This window comes from Pteronotus mesoamericanus, unplaced genomic scaffold, assembly GCF_021234165.1.
Source record: "Pteronotus mesoamericanus isolate MK-2021 breed Mesoamerican mustached bat unplaced genomic scaffold, CSHL_Meso_final contig_58, whole genome shotgun sequence".
NCBI lineage: Eukaryota > Metazoa > Chordata > Mammalia > Chiroptera > Mormoopidae > Pteronotus > Pteronotus mesoamericanus.
In genome coordinates this window covers 5,108,615-5,127,550 of record NW_026555205.1, presented here as the reverse complement: position 1 = coordinate 5,127,550, position 18,936 = coordinate 5,108,615, and the positions used below count along the sequence as shown (strand labels likewise).

Here is an 18,936-nt window from a genome sequence, read left to right as displayed (position 1 = left end):
AAAGATGTAAATATATAATTTTTCTCAGTAAGGATGTACAAACTCCAATAAGTATGTGAAAATATACTCTATATCATTAGTCATTAGGGAAATGCCAATAAAAACCACAATAAGATCCTACTTCTCACCCACTAGGGTGACTAAATAAAAAGATAGATAATAACAAGTGTTAAAGAGCACCTGGAGGAAGTGCAATTGTCATACATTGCTGGTAAGGATATAAAATGATAAAGCTAATTTAGAAAACACATTGGCAGTTCCTTAAAACTTTAAACATGCACATACTGTGCAACCCAGGATATACCATTGGTAAATACCATTCCTAGGTATTTACCCTAGATAAATGAAGTCATCTGTCCATATAAAATCTGAACATGAATGTTCATGGCAGCATTATTCATAATAGCAAAAAGGTGGAAACAACCAAATTTCCATTATCTGATTAATGAATAAGCAAAATGGGTATATCTGTATAATAGAATGTTATTCAGCCATATAAAGAAATAAAGTATTACTATGCTACCACACTAGCACATGATGAACTTTGAAAACATGCTAGGTTAAGAAGCCAGTCAATTATAGATCACATATTATGTGATTCTATTCATCTTAAATGTCTAGAATGTGCAAGTCTGTAGAGACAGAAAGTAGGTAAGTGATTGCCTAGGGATTGGTGGTATTGAAGGACTGGGGCATGGTGTCTAAAGGGTATAGAGTTTCTTTCTGTGGTGATGAAATTGTTTTAAAATTGATTGCAGTGATGAATGCACAACTCTGAATATACTACAAGTCATTGAATTGTACACATAAAATGGGTGAACTGTATGATACACAGATTTTATCTCATTAAAGCTATTTTTAAAACTGTATTTGGAGACAATATTTTTTCTGCCACTTTGAGGCAATGAAAATAATGACAAAGATTAAAATAAAGAACTAATAACAAGAGACTAATTACTTCAATGGTTGGTAATAGAGCACTCTGCTTCTCTGGACAAATCCCCACTTCATCCTCTTCAGTTTAATCAGGCAGTAACTCTAATGCTAACCTCGACCATTGGCAACAATTCTTTCCAGGACCTAAAATAAGACCACTGTAGAAGAGGTGCCTTAATAATGGCACTGTCAAATGTTTGCCATAATTTTGGCAGGCTGGCTTTTATCTTGCTTTGCCATTTTTAATGATTCCTTCACTCTCCACTCATATCCACATTGGAAATAAAAGGTCAAATCAAAATTACAACTTTGAAAAATTCTTTGTTAATGTCAATATAAGCAGGAAAATAGATCTGAATATAAGGACTGTATAAATACCATTTAGGGACCATCCTAGAATACAATGTATCCACCACAGTGAGTACTACATCACACTGGAAATACTAGAAGCATAGAGAGGTGAAGGGTATTGAGAAGAGTAGCAGCTTGATTAAAACCATCTAGGCAGAAGCAACACTGTGAGATAAATACTCTGTTATCATGGAAATAGAAGAACTCTTTTTTTAATATTCTTTTTTAAAAAAGATTTTATTTTTAGAGAGAGAAGAAGGGACGGAGAAAGAGAAGGAGAGAAATATCAATGTGTGATTGCCTCTAATGTGTCCCCTACTGGCAACCTGGCCCACAATCCAGGCATATGCCCTTGACTGGGGATCAAACCTGCGACCCTTTGTTTTGCAGGCTGGCCCTCAATCTACTGAGCCACACCAGCCAGGGCCATGGAATTAGAAGTACCCCAAAAGGAAAAAACACCCAGAGCAGGCGCGCACAATAGCGCCGAGTGACCGGCGAGGGTTGGCGAGCGTGTGTGTGACCCACACGGGCTGGAGAACGCTTGCACCTGCCGGCAAGGCCTCACACAGACTCGCACCCATACGGCCTGCGAGGGAGTGCACATAGGGGCAAGGGCAGGCGTAAATTGACCTACCTGCCGCGATTGCGGAGCGGCCCACAAAATAAGTAGAGCTGCCCAGAGTCCCTGGAGGAGAGACCAGAAACAGGATTAACCGGAGAGTCCTGGAGCTGATTTCCTCCCATTTCCGTAGTCCCCATTTGGCAAGGGCAAGCAACGCACCCAAAGAGGCAAAAGCGGGGAAAACACAAAATAGAAGACCCTAAACTGACCAGTGCCACGAAGCTCGCGTGCCAGGGAGGCCAGATGAGTACGGGAGGTCACGAATAAGGCCCCTGGTCTGGGGCAAGCACATGCGAGCCCAGGCAGGTGGGGGACCCTGCCGCACTGGGAACGCGTTCAAGGAGCCCGTGTGAGAGCGCAGAGAGATCCCAAAAAATAGCTCAGCCCTGACCGAAGGGGTCACAGAGCTGCTCCAAGCAGGAGTCAGATACAGGCATTAGACTCCTGAAAGACTCAAACAAACAACCCAAGGTTGTATAGGGTCAACAACTGACATCATCAGAGGCAAGCCCAGAAAGAAAAGTAAAGGACAAAAATACTTAACAGACTCTCACAAAAATGGGAAGAAAAAGAAGTTCCCCTCCAATGAGTGGAAAAGGGGACTCCCCACAGAGAGAGCTAAATGAAATAGAGGCAAGGGAACTATCAGATACTGAATTCAAAACAATGGTTCTAAGGAAGCTCCATGAGCTCAGCCAGCTCAAAGGTAACTATGAGAAACTGCAGAGAAACTATCAGGATCTTACAGCAAACTATATCAGCCTGGAAAAGGACATAGAAACTATCAAGAAGACACAAGAGGATAGGAAGAATACCATTTCTGAATTGAAGAACACAGTAGAAGGAATCCAAAGCAGGCTGGATGAAGCCGAGGACCGAATCAGTGAGATGGAGGACAAAGTAGAAAGAAGCTCCCAGAAAGAACAAGAAATGGAAAAATGGCTCAAAAAGAATGAAGAGGCATTGAGGGAAATGCAGAACAACCTGAAACGCAATAATATCCGTATAATAGGGATCCCAGAAGGAGAAGAAGAGGAGCAAGGGTTAGAGAACCTCCTCGAAAAAGTAATGATGGAAAATTTCCCTAATTTGAGGAGAGAAAGGCTCTCATGGATCCAGGAGGCACAGAGGACCCCACTCAAGAGGGACTCAAAGAGGTCCACTCCAAGACACATCATCATTAAAATGGCAAATGTCAAAGACAAAGAGAGACTCCTCAAGGCAGCAAGGGAGAAGGAGAAAGTAACATACAAGGGGGCCCCGATACGCCTAGGAGCTGACTTCTCAAAAGAAACACTACAAGCCAGAAGGGAATGGCAACAAATATTCCAAGCCATGAAAAGCAAGGGCCTACAGCCAAGGCTGCTCTACCCAGCTAGGCTCTCCATTAAAATAGAAAGAGAAATATGGATTTTCCCAGACAAAAGAAAACTAAAAGAATACATCTCTACCAAACCAGCACTCCAAGATATGCTAAGGGGACTGGTTTAAACAGATGAAGGAAAAGAATGAGAGAGAGAGGAACACAAGTACAAAGAGAAAAGATGAGTAAGTTTCTATCAGTAATATCTCTCAATGTGAATGGACTAAATGCCCCAATCAAAACACACAGGGTAGCTGAATGCATAAGAAAACATGACCCACACATATGCTGCCTACAAGAGACCCACTTCAGAGCAAGAGACCTACACAGATTGAAAGTAAAGGGATGGAAAATAATATTCCAAGCAAATGGACATGAGAAAAAGGCTGGCGTTGCCATACTTGTATCAGACAAAGTAGATTTTAAAACAAAGGCCATAAAGAGAGACCCAGAGGGGCACTTTAGCATACTTAAAGGAAGAATCTATCAAGAAGACATCAACATTGTAAACTTATATGCTTCCATTATAGGAGCCCCCAAGTTTCTAAGGAAATTTTTGGATGACTTCAAAAAAGATATAGACAGCAATACACTGATAGTAGGGGATTTCAACACCCCACTGTCAAAAATGGACAGATCTTCCAAACAAAACATTAATAAACATATCGTGGCGCTGAATGAAACACTCAATCAAAGAGACTTAACTGACACATATAGAACCTTACATCCCAAAGAAGAAAAATACACATTCTTTTCAAATGCTCATGGCAGTTTTTCAAAGATAGACCACATTATAGGACACAAAGCAAGCCTCAGCAAATTCAGGAAATTGAAATAATACTAAACTTTTTCACAGACCACAAGGCCTTGAAACTCGAAATCAACCTCAAAGAGAAACTTCAAAACTTGCAAACTCATGGAGACTGAAAGTACACTATTAAACAATGAATCGGTCAGTAATGAGATAAGAGAAGAAATCAAAAAATTTCTGGAAACAAATGAAAATGAACAGACAACTGTCCAAACCCTATGGGACACAGCAAAGGCGGTCCTGAGAGGGAAGTTCATAGCAATTCAGGCTTACCTTAAAAAGATAGAAACATTTCAAATAAAAGACCTAACACTACAACTTGAAGAACTGGAGAAACAACAACAAATAAATCCCAGAGCAAGTAGAAGGAAGGAAATAGTCAAGATGAGAGCAGAACTGAATGACATAGAGACAAAAAGAACAATTCAGAGGATCAACCAATCCAGAAGCTGGTTCTTTGAAAAGATTAATAAAATTGACAAGCCATTAAGCAGACTCATCAAGACAAAAAGAGAGAGGACCCAAATTAATAATATCAGAAATGAAAGAGGAGAAATAACAACTGATACCACAGAAACACAAATTATCATCAGAAACTATTATGAACAATTATATGCCAAGATATTGAAAATCTTGATGAAATGGACAAATTTTTAGAAAAGTATAATCTTCCAACACTGAAGGAGGAAGAAACAGAAAGCTTGAACAGACCGATAACAGCTGGGGAAATTGAAGCAGTCATCAAGAAACTCCGGGCACACAAATGCCCAGGGCCAGACGGTTTCCCAGGAGAATTTTACAAAACATTTAAGGAAGAGCTAACCCCTGTCCTTCTCAGACTATTCCAAAAAATCCAAGAGGAGGGAAGACTCCCAGACTCCTTCTATGAGGCCAGCATCACCCTGATCCCAAAACCAGATAAAGACCCTACAAAGAAAGAAAACTACAGGCCAATTTCGCTGATGAACATAGATGCTAAAATCCTCAACAAAATATTGGCAAACCGCATCCAGCAATACATTCAAAAGATTATCCACCACGATCAAGTGGGATTCATCCCAGGGATGCAGGGATGGTGCAATATACGCAAATCAGTAAACGTGATACATCACATCAATAAAAGAAAAGACAAAAACCACATGATCATATCAATAGATGCAGAATAAGCATTTGACAAGTTACAGCACCCATTTATGATCAAAACACTCAGCAAAATGGGAATAAATGGGGCATTCCTCAACATAATAAAGGCCATATATGAAAAACCTACAGCTAATATCATACTCAACGGGCAAAAACTGAAAGCTTTCCCACTAAGATCGGGAACACGACAAGGATGTCTGCTCTCACCGCTTCTTTTCAACATCGTATTGGAAGTCCTAGCCACAGCGGTCAGACGAGAGAAAGAGATAAAAGGCATCCAAATAGGAAAGGAGGAAGTAAAACTATCATTGTTTGCAGATGACATGATAGTGTACATAGAGAACCCTGTAGACTCTACCAAAAAACTCCTCAACCTAATAAGTGAATTTGGCAAAACAGCAGGATACAAAGTCAACATTCAGAAATCAAAGGCGTTTTTGTACACCAGCAATGCAATAGAAGAAGAAATCAGAAAAAATATATCATTCGATATAGCATGAAAAAAGATAAAGTACCTAGGGATAAATTTAACCAAAGACACAAAAGACCTGTATGCAGAAAACTATTCAACATTGAAGAAAGAAATTAAGGAAGACACAAATAAATGGAAGCATATACCATGCTCATGGATTGGAAGAATTAATATCTTCAAAATGTCCATACTACCCCAAGCAATTTATAGATTCAACGCAATCCCTATTAAGATACCAATGACCTATTTCACAGAAATAGAACAGACATTTCAAAAATTTATATGGAACCAGAAACGACCCCGAATAGCCGCAGCAATTTTGAGAAAGAAACACAAAGTAGGAGGGATCACAATACCGGGCATCAAACTCTACTACAAAGCCGCCATACTCAAAACAATCTGGTACTGGCACAAGAACAGACCCATAGACCAGTGGAACAGAACAGAAAGCCCAGAAATAAGCCCAGGTCTCTATGGACATCTAATATTCGACAAAGGGGGCAGAAGCATAAAATGGAGCAATAACAGCCTCTTCAACAAATGGTGTTGGGAGAGCTGGACGGCTACATGCAAAAAATTGTAACTGGATCATCAGCTGACACCATACACAAAAATAAACTCAAGATTGATAAAAGACTTAAATATAAGTCGCAACACCATCAAAGTCGTAGAGGAGAACATTGGCAGGAAACTCTCAGATATCCCACGCAGCAATTTTTTCACTGATATGTCTCCTAAAACAAGGGACATAAAGGAAAGAATAAACAAGTGGGACCTCATAAAAATAAGAAGCTTCTGCATGGCTAAAGAAAACATCAGCAAAATGAAAAGGGAGTCAACCATATGGGAAAATATATTTGCTAATGATACATCAAATAGAGGTTTGATCTCCAAGATATATAAAGAACTCACTTGACTCTACTCCAAGAAGACAAACGATCCAATCAAAAAATGGGCAAAGGACTTGGGCAGATGCTTTTCTAAGGAGGAGATACAGAGGACCCAGAGGCATTTGAAAGGATGCTCAGCATCACTAGCCATCAGAGAAAAGCAGATCAAAACCACCATGAGGTACCACCTCACACCGGTCAGAATGGCCATCATAAACAGATCAACAAACAACAGGTGCTGGCGAGGCTGTGGAGAAAAGGGAACCCTAGTACACTGTTGGTGGGAATGCAGACTGGTACAGCCACTATGGAAAGCAGTGTGGAGTTTCCTCAGAAAGCTGAAAATGGAACTGCCTTTTGATCCAGTGATTCCCCTGCTGGGACTATACCCTGAGAACACCAAAACGCCAATACAAAAGAACCTATGCACCCCAATGTTCATAGCAGCACAATTTACAATAGCCAAGTGTTGGAAGCAACCTAAATGCCCATTAGTAGATGATTGGATCAAAAAATGATGGTACATATACACAATGGAATACTACGCAGCAGAAAGAAAAAAAGAAGTACTAAACTTTGCGACAGCATGGATGGAACTGGAGAGCATCATGCTAAGCGAAATAAGCCAGGGGGGAAAGACAAATACCATATGATCTCACCTATAAGCGGAACCTAACCAACAATGCAAAGAAGCAAGGAAAATATGACCAGCAACACTGAAAGGAAAAGAAATCAACAGAGACAAGAGGGAAGGGGGGGCAGGGAAAGGGAAGAGAAGGGGAAAGTCAAGGGACATGTAGCAAGGACTCATGGACAAAACCAAAGGGGAAGAGCTGAGGGAGGGAAGGTGGGAGGGGGCAAGGGAAAGAGGTGGGGGGGAGGCAGAGACAAATGTATTTAAAAAGTAAATTAAAAAAAAGCAAAATTAAACAATGAGGGAATGATAGTTTTTCCAAAGAAGAGAAAAAAAAAAAAAGAAGAAGTACCCCAAAAGGTCATGTACTTGTCTACATAACTAAGGCCCAGACAAGAGATGTGATTGACCCCATATCACATAGGTAGCAGAGAACAGACTAGAACTCAGGTCTCTAAATCCCAGTCCAGGTCTCTTTCCATATGCTGATTGTTGGATATCAACAGACATATCAGTGTGGAAGACTGGAATATTATGCTAAAGCTCTTGATTGAAATGCCTAAACCCCACCTCATTCTCTGCTCAGAGCCAGGAGCATCTCATCAATGATAAAACTCTTAGGGGGATGAGTTACTTAAATAACCAATAACAAGGTTACACTTAAGGTTTTTTTTTTCTCTCCAGAAGGACAGTATATTTGATGTTTGGCCACTTCCATCATAAGCCCTCTTTTAAAGTACAAAATCTATCTCAGCATGAGGCATCTTGAAGTATACTCTATATATGGCAAAGTAGTTTACAAACTGTCTCCTTTCACAGAGCCCAGCCTGGCTTCCCATATTTGCTTTTATTAATTGCATGTCCAAACCAATCCTCCCAAAGCTTGTCTCCAGGAATCAAATCTGTGACAGGTTTCCGGGGCTGGGGGAGAGGGCAGAATTTTAGTAATACAAACATCACCATTACAGCCTTGATTTACTTAAGGTAATGTGAATGATAAATGACCTCCCTCTTGGGGCACAATTTATATCCACGTGGCCTTATCTTTGGAGCCTAATGTTGACTGACAGGGTCATAACACTGGGAGGAGAGAGAGGTTGACTCTGGGAGATCTGGAGGCCAAGGAGTGTAAGTAAGACCAGATGTGACTAGAGGGGGCATAGATGAAGGTGGGAGAGAAAAACTGGCTACACAGGCACAGTAAAGACCTTGGGAAAAGCACTCAATATTTCCAAGGTTAAATCCAACTTGCCTTCCTGTTTTTCCTGCAATTGCCTTTGTGTTTGCAGCACCCAGTTACTTAGTATAGCAAGATGGAAGGGCAAGTCTTTCCTGGAACACTGGCAGTGGTTCAAACATTCCTTGTGTTCTCATTTTCTTATCCCACCATCTATAGTTCAAAACATTTCTTAAAACTCTATTCCAGCTTCCAAGGCTACAGGTAATCTTGGAATCAGCTTAAATCTCTTTTTTGTTATTCTAAGACCTAAAATTCCTAATCCGAGTACTTAGTAATAGAAGGATATAGACAGAAACATGAAATAAATTCATCCAATTAAAAATAAGCCTAACAAAGCTAATACAAATACTAAGGGCCACAGTTATCCCTTAGGCACTTATGTTGAGGCAATAGTGAATCTTTGATTGAACAGATCTTGAATGTGGACAGAACTGACACTAGAGATACCAATAACTGTAGCATAAAAATGACTGATGTTAGGAGCAGCTGTACCCTTGTGAAAGATTCCAAAAAGCTGGAAGTTTATTATTAAAGCTCTGCATTACTAACAGAAGCACCATGCTGTGTGCTTTACAGTAATGAATTTAAGGGTAGACGATGCATCTACTGAACCAGCAAGTCAACCAGAAATTTGGATTCCAGGTTTTTTGCATCCATGATCTTTAAGCATAAAGGTAAAGGTGTCTTGATTATATAAATTAATATTTTGGTACTTTTGTCAAAATACCACAACTCCACTACCAAGGAATAAATAGAACAACCTCACCTGAGAGTGAACTAATATATAATATACATCATCATCCAACCTTCACCATGTTTTCCCTGACCAAGTAGCAATCCATTATAGCCCATGGGAGTTTTTAGGACCCTACCAACTGCTCCTAATTACACTAACAAATTCTTTCTGAGGTGAGGAACAAATTGGGACTCCTTTCTACTGGTGATGGTTAGTTTCCCTGACTATATAAACTGCAATATCTTAGAGCCAAGAAGTCAGGAATTCAGTCTTCTATACTGACAAAACATAAGATCTAAAAACACCAAGGGCTCCAAAAGCACATCCAATAAAAATAAAAACAGAAATAAAGAGATGAGAACCATGCCTGCATATTTTCTGTCGAATGGTACACATGAGAATAGATGCAACAATAAATTTGGTATAATCAACCAGGCTGTTTGAAACATAGAGGGAGAAAACCATTTGTTCTTGTTTATCTGGGATCCAGTTAGAGCAAGACAGAAACCAACTGAGGACCTTGATTTCCAGGAAATGGTTAATAACAAATAGCCTTGACTATACTTTGTCCTTTCCACTAAAGGCAGGCTAAACAGAATCTCATTCAAGGAAGTCTGAGCCCTTTCAACACATGTGCCTTCAGCCTGCATAGAGGAAGAACATATTCCCAAGTAGTAAGAATACCCACCAGTAATCAGTGACTGATAGGTGTTAACATTATAACTGTCATCACTAGAATTAGGGAATGAGCTTGGGTCCAAAATTTTTAGTTTGGCACCAACTTACAATATACTCAGAATCTATATCGTTATTAGTAGGTTTGTCCCTCCACCCCCAAATATTGTTATTTAATGTCCTTGCTGTAACCATACAACAATGTTTAATTTGTGCATTACCCCATGCATACTAATCTTACCAGTGAGGTTAGGGTAGTTACTTCCCAATTATTCAGCATCTCTTATAAATAGCATTTCCTAGTGTGCTCTGAAAAATATATGTGTGTGTATTTCACTATATATATTCCATAATGTATAGATTCCATAATATATATCTATAATATATATCCATTATACATTCTATTATACATATTCATATATATCCTACTGTACATATATTCATATATACTCATACATACATATATACATATATATTCTATACAACATGTTTGTGTTAAATAAGATTGGGAAATTCTGGGAGTAAATTAAGTGGGTTTCCTTTCCACAGGACTTCTCATAATATTTAATATCCTAATAAACACTATGAATCTCTAAGAAAGACATACAATTTATAGCATTTTACAACCTTATTTGACTGCAGAACCCTTTTATAAAGAGTTTCTAGGGCCAGGGAGGTAGGGATAGTTCTTACAATATACTTTGGGAAATAATATTTTAAAAGTCTGCCTCAATGACTTCCAAGTAAGGGACAGGAGCTGCTTGGGTAGAATATCCACTTCTTTGGAAAGACACTTATCTCTTCAGATAGATCTAAGGAAATCATCCAGAGAATTGAAAGCAGAGGGTGTCTCAGAACACCTACCTGGACCGTGTGGGAATCTATGTTAGTTCATTCAATCAACAAACATCTATACAGCATCCACAATGTATCAGGTACTGAGCATTTTTTTAAAAAAAAGGTTAAGTTTGTTTTAATTTTGCATAGTGGAGACAGTTTTAGAGATAACATAACATGAACCAGGCCTTAAAAGATAACTCCCAGAGGTCACATTAGGCAGAGAGAGACTTTTAAGGTAAGGGTAACTATCGACAGTGGCACTGATGCCTGACAAGGCATTGTTCTGCTCTCTTGAGTACGGCTCCTTGATATTTTTGTACACACACCATATCATACACTGGCATTTTGTAATGTATCCCCCAAAGAAATGGGAGATGATGGTTGAAATATTTGGATTGCTGTTCTGTGTGGCCTGCTATAGGATAAAAATCCACCCATCACTGGACTGGAACTTGCCTTCCTAATAGGTGGTGATGTCCCTTTATTTATTATTAGGAGCAGTCATAGAATGTCAAGATATGATATATCACCACAAAAATGTTGCAAGTTCAGCCTAAGAATGATGGAGGTAAAGGGAAGAGATCTAACATTTATTCACATATATGTAAATTGTCTGGCAATTTACATATTTACCTTATTTAATGATTAATTGTATGCATACATATTTATATCATGTGTTTTAATTTACAGAATGCTTTCATATCCTTGATTTCCTTTAATCCTCATGAGAATCCTGTGAGCATGGGTAGGGCATATGTTACCAGCCCCTTTGTTCAAACACCAAAGGTACTTTATGAGGTACAAAGTATGGACTAATAATAATCCACACTTGTCTTCTCTGACGGAGGACCAGGATTCTCTTCAGAGCACAGAACCAGCCACTCTTCCAATTTCCTTAGAACATTTTTTGTCATATATTTACAGCTCCCTATGCTTGAGAGAATGGTGCATCTGTCTAATGGAGATGCCTGGCTGCATTCTTTCCCAGATATTAATATAGGTGGTACTTTAGTAGCATAACCAATGACATGAAGAACATGATTTGGAAGAGAACAGATGGCAGTATCTTCTTGGGATAATTTTAGGATCCTGAAACAGTCTCTTTCTCACACAAACCATCAGCAGAATGAAAATAAGATAGCTATGTCACATGGAAAATGAAGAGAGAAAACGATATGTGGTGTAGTGAGGCAAAGACAACAAATTAGAGATTTCAGTGCTTCCACCAGATTTGACTCTTCATAGCATACATGGGTTACTTCAACCTCTTTCCAACAGAATGAATGCTGAATATCAATGTGAGGGAATCTAAGAAGAAATGAATGGAGAAAGTCCATTTCCAGTCACATGCATTGAACAACTAAGGTTGCCTTATGTAACAGCTATATTCATATACATAAAAATGTAGGGCATAGGTTCTAACACATCTTTTATTATAAGGTCAGAAAGTTGAGGCTGTGATCATTTTACTTGGTAAGTCAGAAGCAGATTGAATGTCAAAACCTCAGTTTCGTAGTCCATTGGTTTGTCTGCTGAAAAGACTTTTCTTCCAAATGAGACATAAAATATCAGATAGGAATGATGAGAGACGGAAGAAGAATCCTTCAACAAGAAATGATGCCTGATGTATAAGATAATCATCCATGGATTTAGAACAAATAAGAAAATTACTCTGAAAAAAACACCTACCTGTTTTCCATCCAGAGTGTAGAGCTTTTTGACAACCCCGGTCTCTAGTTTGATGGCTTCAGTGATGTCAGTGAGGACTTGCTCAAAAGAGTGGGCTGTTTTCTTGTTCAGAAGCACACGCACAGCCTTCCGAGGCTTCACTCCACTGCGGATGATGGTCACCAGCTTGGGGCGCACAAAGTCCTTGTTCTCCCTGGCCTGGGCACTGTTGCTGCTAGCCAGGGACTGGGGAGCTTTCATATTGGCAGATGTCTTCACATTGACAGACCAGTTGGGATTGACATTCTTGGTGTACTCCACCTTTTTAAAGAAGTTGTCTGAAGAACAAACATAGCTTTCCCCTAAGGGAAGAAATAAGTGGTAATTAGTTTAATAGCAGGTATATGGACTATTCTACGCAAACTAATATACACTGATCCTGGAGTACAACTTTTGGAGAAATGGTGATAATAACCAACCTTAGGTACAATTCCCAATTGGGCTCTAACAATTTGGCTCGTTCAAATTCAAGAGCAAGTAATCAGAAAAACATTCCTCATTATAATGGCATACTTGGTTTAATTAAAATCCTATAAAACTAAGGAACCAAAGACAATGAACACACCTAAATATAATCTAACAAGTTTGGTCTTATTAGAATTGAAATGTTTGTTAATTCCCATGATGTTCTTTAACATCTATGGGCATTACTGGAGTGTTTCTCACGTGTCTCTCTTCCTTAATGTCCCTGTCCTGTTTCTGGGCCCGTAGCCCTGTTCTATTGTTATAAACCAAGAACTTTCAAAGTTAATAATTTTTATTCCAAATTAAAATGACCCAATAATCCTGCATATTAAGCATACAATACACACTTGCCAAGAAGTCAGATTTGCATAGAGAACATCGCTAAGCAGCAGAATATTGAAATAGGAAATATGTGTGTGTTGAATGAATATATGTATGCATGATTGTGTCCTCTATTGCTCACACCCACCCCCAGCTGGAGAAATTGTCTGCATAACAACCTGTACACACACACACACACACACACACACACACACACACACACACACACAACATTCTTTGTGTCTGCAAGTCATAGCTTTTGCTTGGGAAATACTCTTCCTTGTTTCTACTACCTACCCTCATCTTTACCTCTTCCCAAATGCATCACTGTGTATTCAGGGCCACTGCCATCAGTGCTCACCCTTAGCTGCTGCAAGTAATGAGGTTAAGATGTGAGAATATATGACATAGGACGATTTATGGATTGGATTTATCTAGTGTAATTTTCACATGTACCTTGGGGCAGAGGAAATAACTAATACAATGAAGAAATACAAGGGCCATAGGCAAAAGGACTGGATTAGACACCTGGGACTAGAAGCTGGAAAGAAGAGAGGTAGTCTCAGACTGGGGGAGGGATATTGGAAAAGGTTGAATTTGTTGAGTAAAATTCATTTGCCTCAAGGTATAGAGAAGTTCATCCAGAGGTCAAGCTGAAGAAAAACAGTGTGATTTAATTAGGCTTATCAGTAATAACTCAAATAAATAAATCTACCAACTCCAGCCAGTGCAAAGAAAATATTAAATATAATTATGTTCTGATGGCTCTTCCTCCTTTGGCCTCAGCAGGACAAGCATGCAGAGACATTCAGAAACACCGGGCTGATAATGCACTCTATTTGCAAATATTGATTGCTTTGCTGTAGCACCAAATCCTTTAAGTCACAGTAATTAATAAATTTCTCAGTTAATTCTTAGAGAAGATCCAGTCAGAATCTCTAAGGCACCTTTGAGGACATTTATGGGTGTGTGTGGAGGGGGAGGGTAAGTGGTTTCCAACGCAGCTCTGAGTGCCAGAAGCTATTAGTGTTCTCCTGTGCTTTGTATGCACACACACACAAAATAAGGTAGTCAAAAACCTTAGCCAAAGAAACCCTAATTTCTATGGCTACCTTGTTGGTTAATCCAAACCAACCCAAGTTATAGCCTAGGGTCTTTAATTTGTAACTTAAAACAATGAAGGGGAGGGTCTTTCAATTTTGCCATATATTTACAGCCAATATCTCCCATACCCTAGAAAGAGCCTACTGCTTGCTTAGCACTTCAACAGCTCCATGGGCACTTTTTTAAAAAGATTTTATTTATTTATTTTTAGAGAGGGGAAGGGAGGCAGAAAGAGGGAGAGAAACATCACTGTGTGGTTGCCTCTTGCATGCCCCCTACTGGGGACCTGGCTGCAACCCAGGCATATGCCCTGATTGGGAATCAAACCAGTGACCCTTTGGTTCACAGGCTGGCACTCAATCCACTGAGCCACACCAGCCAGGGAAATCATGGGCATTTTCTAAGAAACCATTGTCTTTACATCAGATGTTTTCTATAACTTGTCATACACTTTAAAATTCAGGCAACTGGTGGTGTAGAAATGTGCAAAGCTATATACTTATTTCACTCATCTGTAGTCTTTTCTGTAACGTCAGCTGTATGACCCTATTATGAATCTGGACTTTTTTTTTGCTCCCATATTTCTTAAACTACTTAAGCCTCCAAACTATGAATACGATTAAGTACCCCTAGAGGCAAATGAACACAATGGTAAAGAACTACAGTATCATATGGTACCCAAGAACTTTCCAGAGAGCCCAGCCCTCAGACAAATATATGTTAAGCACCTTCAAAAAGTACCTTTCAGTCTCTCCAATCCCTCTTCTTTGGCCCCAAACTGGAGTAATGGAAAAAGAGCAGAGGATGTGATGTCAGTCAGAATGGGATCCTCAGTACTTCCTGGCTATGTATCGTTGGGCAAATTACCTAACTGCCATTGGCTCAGTTACTTGTATGCAAAGTGGAGATGATAATAACAATCTCTACCTCATAAGGTTTTTCTGAGGCACAAATCACATGACCAATATAAAGTGCTGAGCCCAGAGCCTGGTACATAGTAAGCACTTGATAAATTACAGCTATCCTTATTACTAAGGCCTTTATCAGAAAACAACAGGAAGGAAAAAGTGAAAAGGGAAAGGAGGAAGAAACAGTTTGGAGAAAGAAAAAGGGGAGGAACAGAAGCTGAAGGAAATAAAGGAGAAAGAAGCAAGGGCAGCCATCTCAGAATTGAGCTATAATTATCATATAACATGAGCACAGCCTGGGTCCCATGCCTCAAAATGATTTCCTAGTGGTTGTGAGGACACTCCAGTTGCTGCAAGTGGGAAATGAAGAAGTTCTATGGCTAAGAAAGCTATGTGCTGTCACTGCTGATGCATACTGAGGACAAGATTTTTTAAAGAATTTATTTTTTAGAGAAGTTTTAGATTCACAGCAAAATTAAGAGGAAGGCACAGAGATTTCCCATATACCATGTGCCCCCAAGCATGCATAGTCTCCTCTGTTATCAGCATCCCCCTCTCCCACACACACAGAAACAGATTATTTACAGTGGTTAAAAACAGTGAATCAGGGACTCCCACGGTCCTGGATTCAAATCCCAATCAATCATTTACAAGCTGCGGGGGTTCAGGCAAATTACTTAATGTCTGAGTCTCAGCTTTTTCATCTATAAATTGAAGATATCACCCTAATGACATGGGGTTCCTTCCAATCCTAAAGCTCTACAAGAAGGAATTTTCTTCTTTTTTTCCATCCCAAATAGGCTTTAAGAGACAAAGCTATTATGGTAATTAAATATTAAAGAAATAGTTGCCCACCACTGAGGACTCTCCAATTCTGCTAGAAAGATATCAAATATGCTAATTTCTCTAGACCAAGGCTTCCTTGTTCCAAATTTGCAAATGTCTGCAACACCTGCTGCCAGAGCTTAAATGTGTCTTGCACATCCAGTCACCTGGCACTTGGAGTTGGGTGAAGTGTGTTATACCTTTACACAGCTGGGTTCCCATTCTGCCTCAGCTTCCAAGGGCCATTTTGCACCCATTGGGAGCCCATGAGGAAAACTGACTTCAGAAAGCCAAGCAAGGTGACAGTTTCCTGGAATTGACAAAGTGCTTCAGTGTGAGGGGGTAAGGAAATGGAGTCATGGAAGTACAGCTGAAAGGGCAGGAAGGGAACAAGTTGTGGGCTCAAGATGATCTAATGTCTACCTCCCTTCACTTTGAGTAGGGTTCCATTTTCAAAACCATTAAACATTTATATTTTCTCAGTGTAAAAACACTTCTGCCTGGACTTTCTTCTTTTTTTCCCAGAGCTTCATTACACAAGAAGAAACATATTAAATGGTACTTTATTATATCATCATATCTATTAATGATGCATCTCTCCCAGGTATGATAAAATTTTCCTCTTTGGCATAGTGCTTGCTTTAGGAGTCAGAGAATAAATTAGGGAGAAGGTGTTTTCATCTCATTGGAACAAATGAGCTATGGAAAAGAAACTGAATCATAGCTAGGGTCACTATAGAGCTCAGATTTTCCTACAAGACTGTCTCAATTATAAACATTCTCTCCTATGGTCTGCACAATAATGCTCAAAATATTCAACCTTAACATTGTTCTAGAGACTCACATATAAGAAATTTGGGAACGATTTGGATAGGATATGAGGGGAAGGAAAAAGATTCAACAATGAGGACTAAGCAAGACAAAAGGAAAAGTCACTCATGGATTTCATTCATTGGGAATACAGTTGATAAGGGCCATGTTCTACATGACTTTGCTAAGACCCTTGGTATAACCAGACCTCTGTGGAAAAGCCAGCATCAATAAACTGAGTTTGGTCCCAAATTTTCCCCTTGCTACTTTCAGTATCTAACAGCAGACAGTGGACTAGAGGCATCAAAGGAGTGCCACAAGGCAAGAGTGATTATTAAATGATTGCTTTTTATTTCATTTCATTTTAGGCTAGATATCTAATAATGTGACCATTTGAAAATATAGTATGTTCTATTCTCCATTATTCCTTTAGGATCTACAAAGGAAAAAAAAAAGCAAAAATAAGGATTTCTGTATCCTTAGGAACTCCCACCTCTATAGTTACCTGAAGGGGACCATCAAGATCATTCAATCCAGTATTTTCCAAGTCTAACTAGTCATAAGAATCACCTGGGGAATTTTGTAAGAACACATATTCTGGAGCCGTAGTCCTGGGGATTCTAATTCAATAGATCTAGGATGTGACCTAGGAATTTATATTGTTCTAAAACTCAAAGATTCTTAAAGGCAGCCAAGTATGGAAACCACTGGCCATTCCAATGCCTCACTGACATCATCATCATCATCATCATCATCATCATCATCATCATTTTTACATTATTGATAATAATGGTACCTTGTAGCTATAGTTTTATCTTGTCAATGTGCTTTGATATCCATTATTTAATTCTATCCTTACAACCACCATAATAGATAAAGAAGATAGTGGTTACTAGTTTCATTTTACAGATAAGTATATTACAATAAACACACAAAATATGTTCTATGCATATATGGAATATTATTCCTCAATAAAAAATGAAGTGTTGATACATGATATAACGTTGATAAGCCTTAACAACATTTTCCTAAGTGAAAGAAACCAGTCACAAAAAAGTACATTGTGTGTGATTCAATTTACATAAAATGTCCAGAATAGGAAAATCTGTAGAGACATAAAGTAGATTCATGCTTAGGGCTGGAGAGAATAGGGAAAATAGTCAGTGGCAGTGAATTGCTACAGGGTTTCTTTTCTTTTTTTAAGATTTTATTTATTTATTTTTAGAGAGAGAGGCAGGGAAGGAAAAAAGAGAAGGAGAAAAACCCCAATGTGAGAGAGAAACAACAATCACCCCAACCAGGAACTCAGCCCACGACCCAAGCATGTGCCCTCACCAGGAATCAGACTGGTGACCTTTTGTTTTGTGGGATGACGCCCAATCAACTGAGCCACAGCAGTCTGGGTTGGGTTTCTTTTTAGGGTTATGAAAATGGTCTAAATTTAATTATAATGATGGTTGTACCGCTTGGTAAATATTCTAAAAAATCATCAAATTATACATTTAAATGGGTGAATTTTATGGTATAGAAATTATACCTTAGTAAAGTTGTTTTTTTTTAAGATGACTTGCTTTAAAAGAGAGAACATTAGTCACTGTGATAACAACAAACCTATGGTTATGTAGCTAATGAGCTATAAAGTAGGATGACTCAAACAGTAATTGCTACCCTTAGTGAGTGTTACTGTGTGCCAGGCAGAATACTAAGCACAATATACATTGTCTTATTTAATTTTAAAAGCAGTTATTCTCACTTTACCAATGAAAAATTGAGGCTCAGGAAGCAAAATTGATTTCCCCAAGGTCACAAGCTAACAATAGGAAGATCTTGGATTTGAACCAAATCTAATTCCAGACTTCTTTTCCAATTTTTATCTTCCCCCTGTAAGAGTTGAACCTAATGCCCCTTATTCTTTACCCAGAGATCTTTCTAAACTCTTTCATTTGAAGTCTCATAGGAAGTAATGTATATGATTTTTTATATCTGTCATTCAACTTCGTCTTAAAGTGGCCAAAATAGGGGAGTTCTGTCATCAATTCCTAGGTGAGTAGTGAGTTCC

The 18,936-nt window shown here is 38.9% G+C and overlaps 1 protein-coding gene across 1 annotated transcript in view; it reads right to left on the bottom strand.

Moving 5' to 3' along the window:
- The window catches only part of DCX (doublecortin), a 187,224-nt gene that overhangs the window by 165,639 nt on the left and 2,649 nt on the right, over window positions 1-18,936 (bottom strand). The window contains exon 2 of the mRNA XM_054580397.1: window positions 12,406-12,746. Coding sequence (XP_054436372.1) covers window positions 12,406-12,746 — 341 coding nt within the window. The remainder of the gene's footprint in view (window positions 1-12,405; window positions 12,747-18,936) is intronic.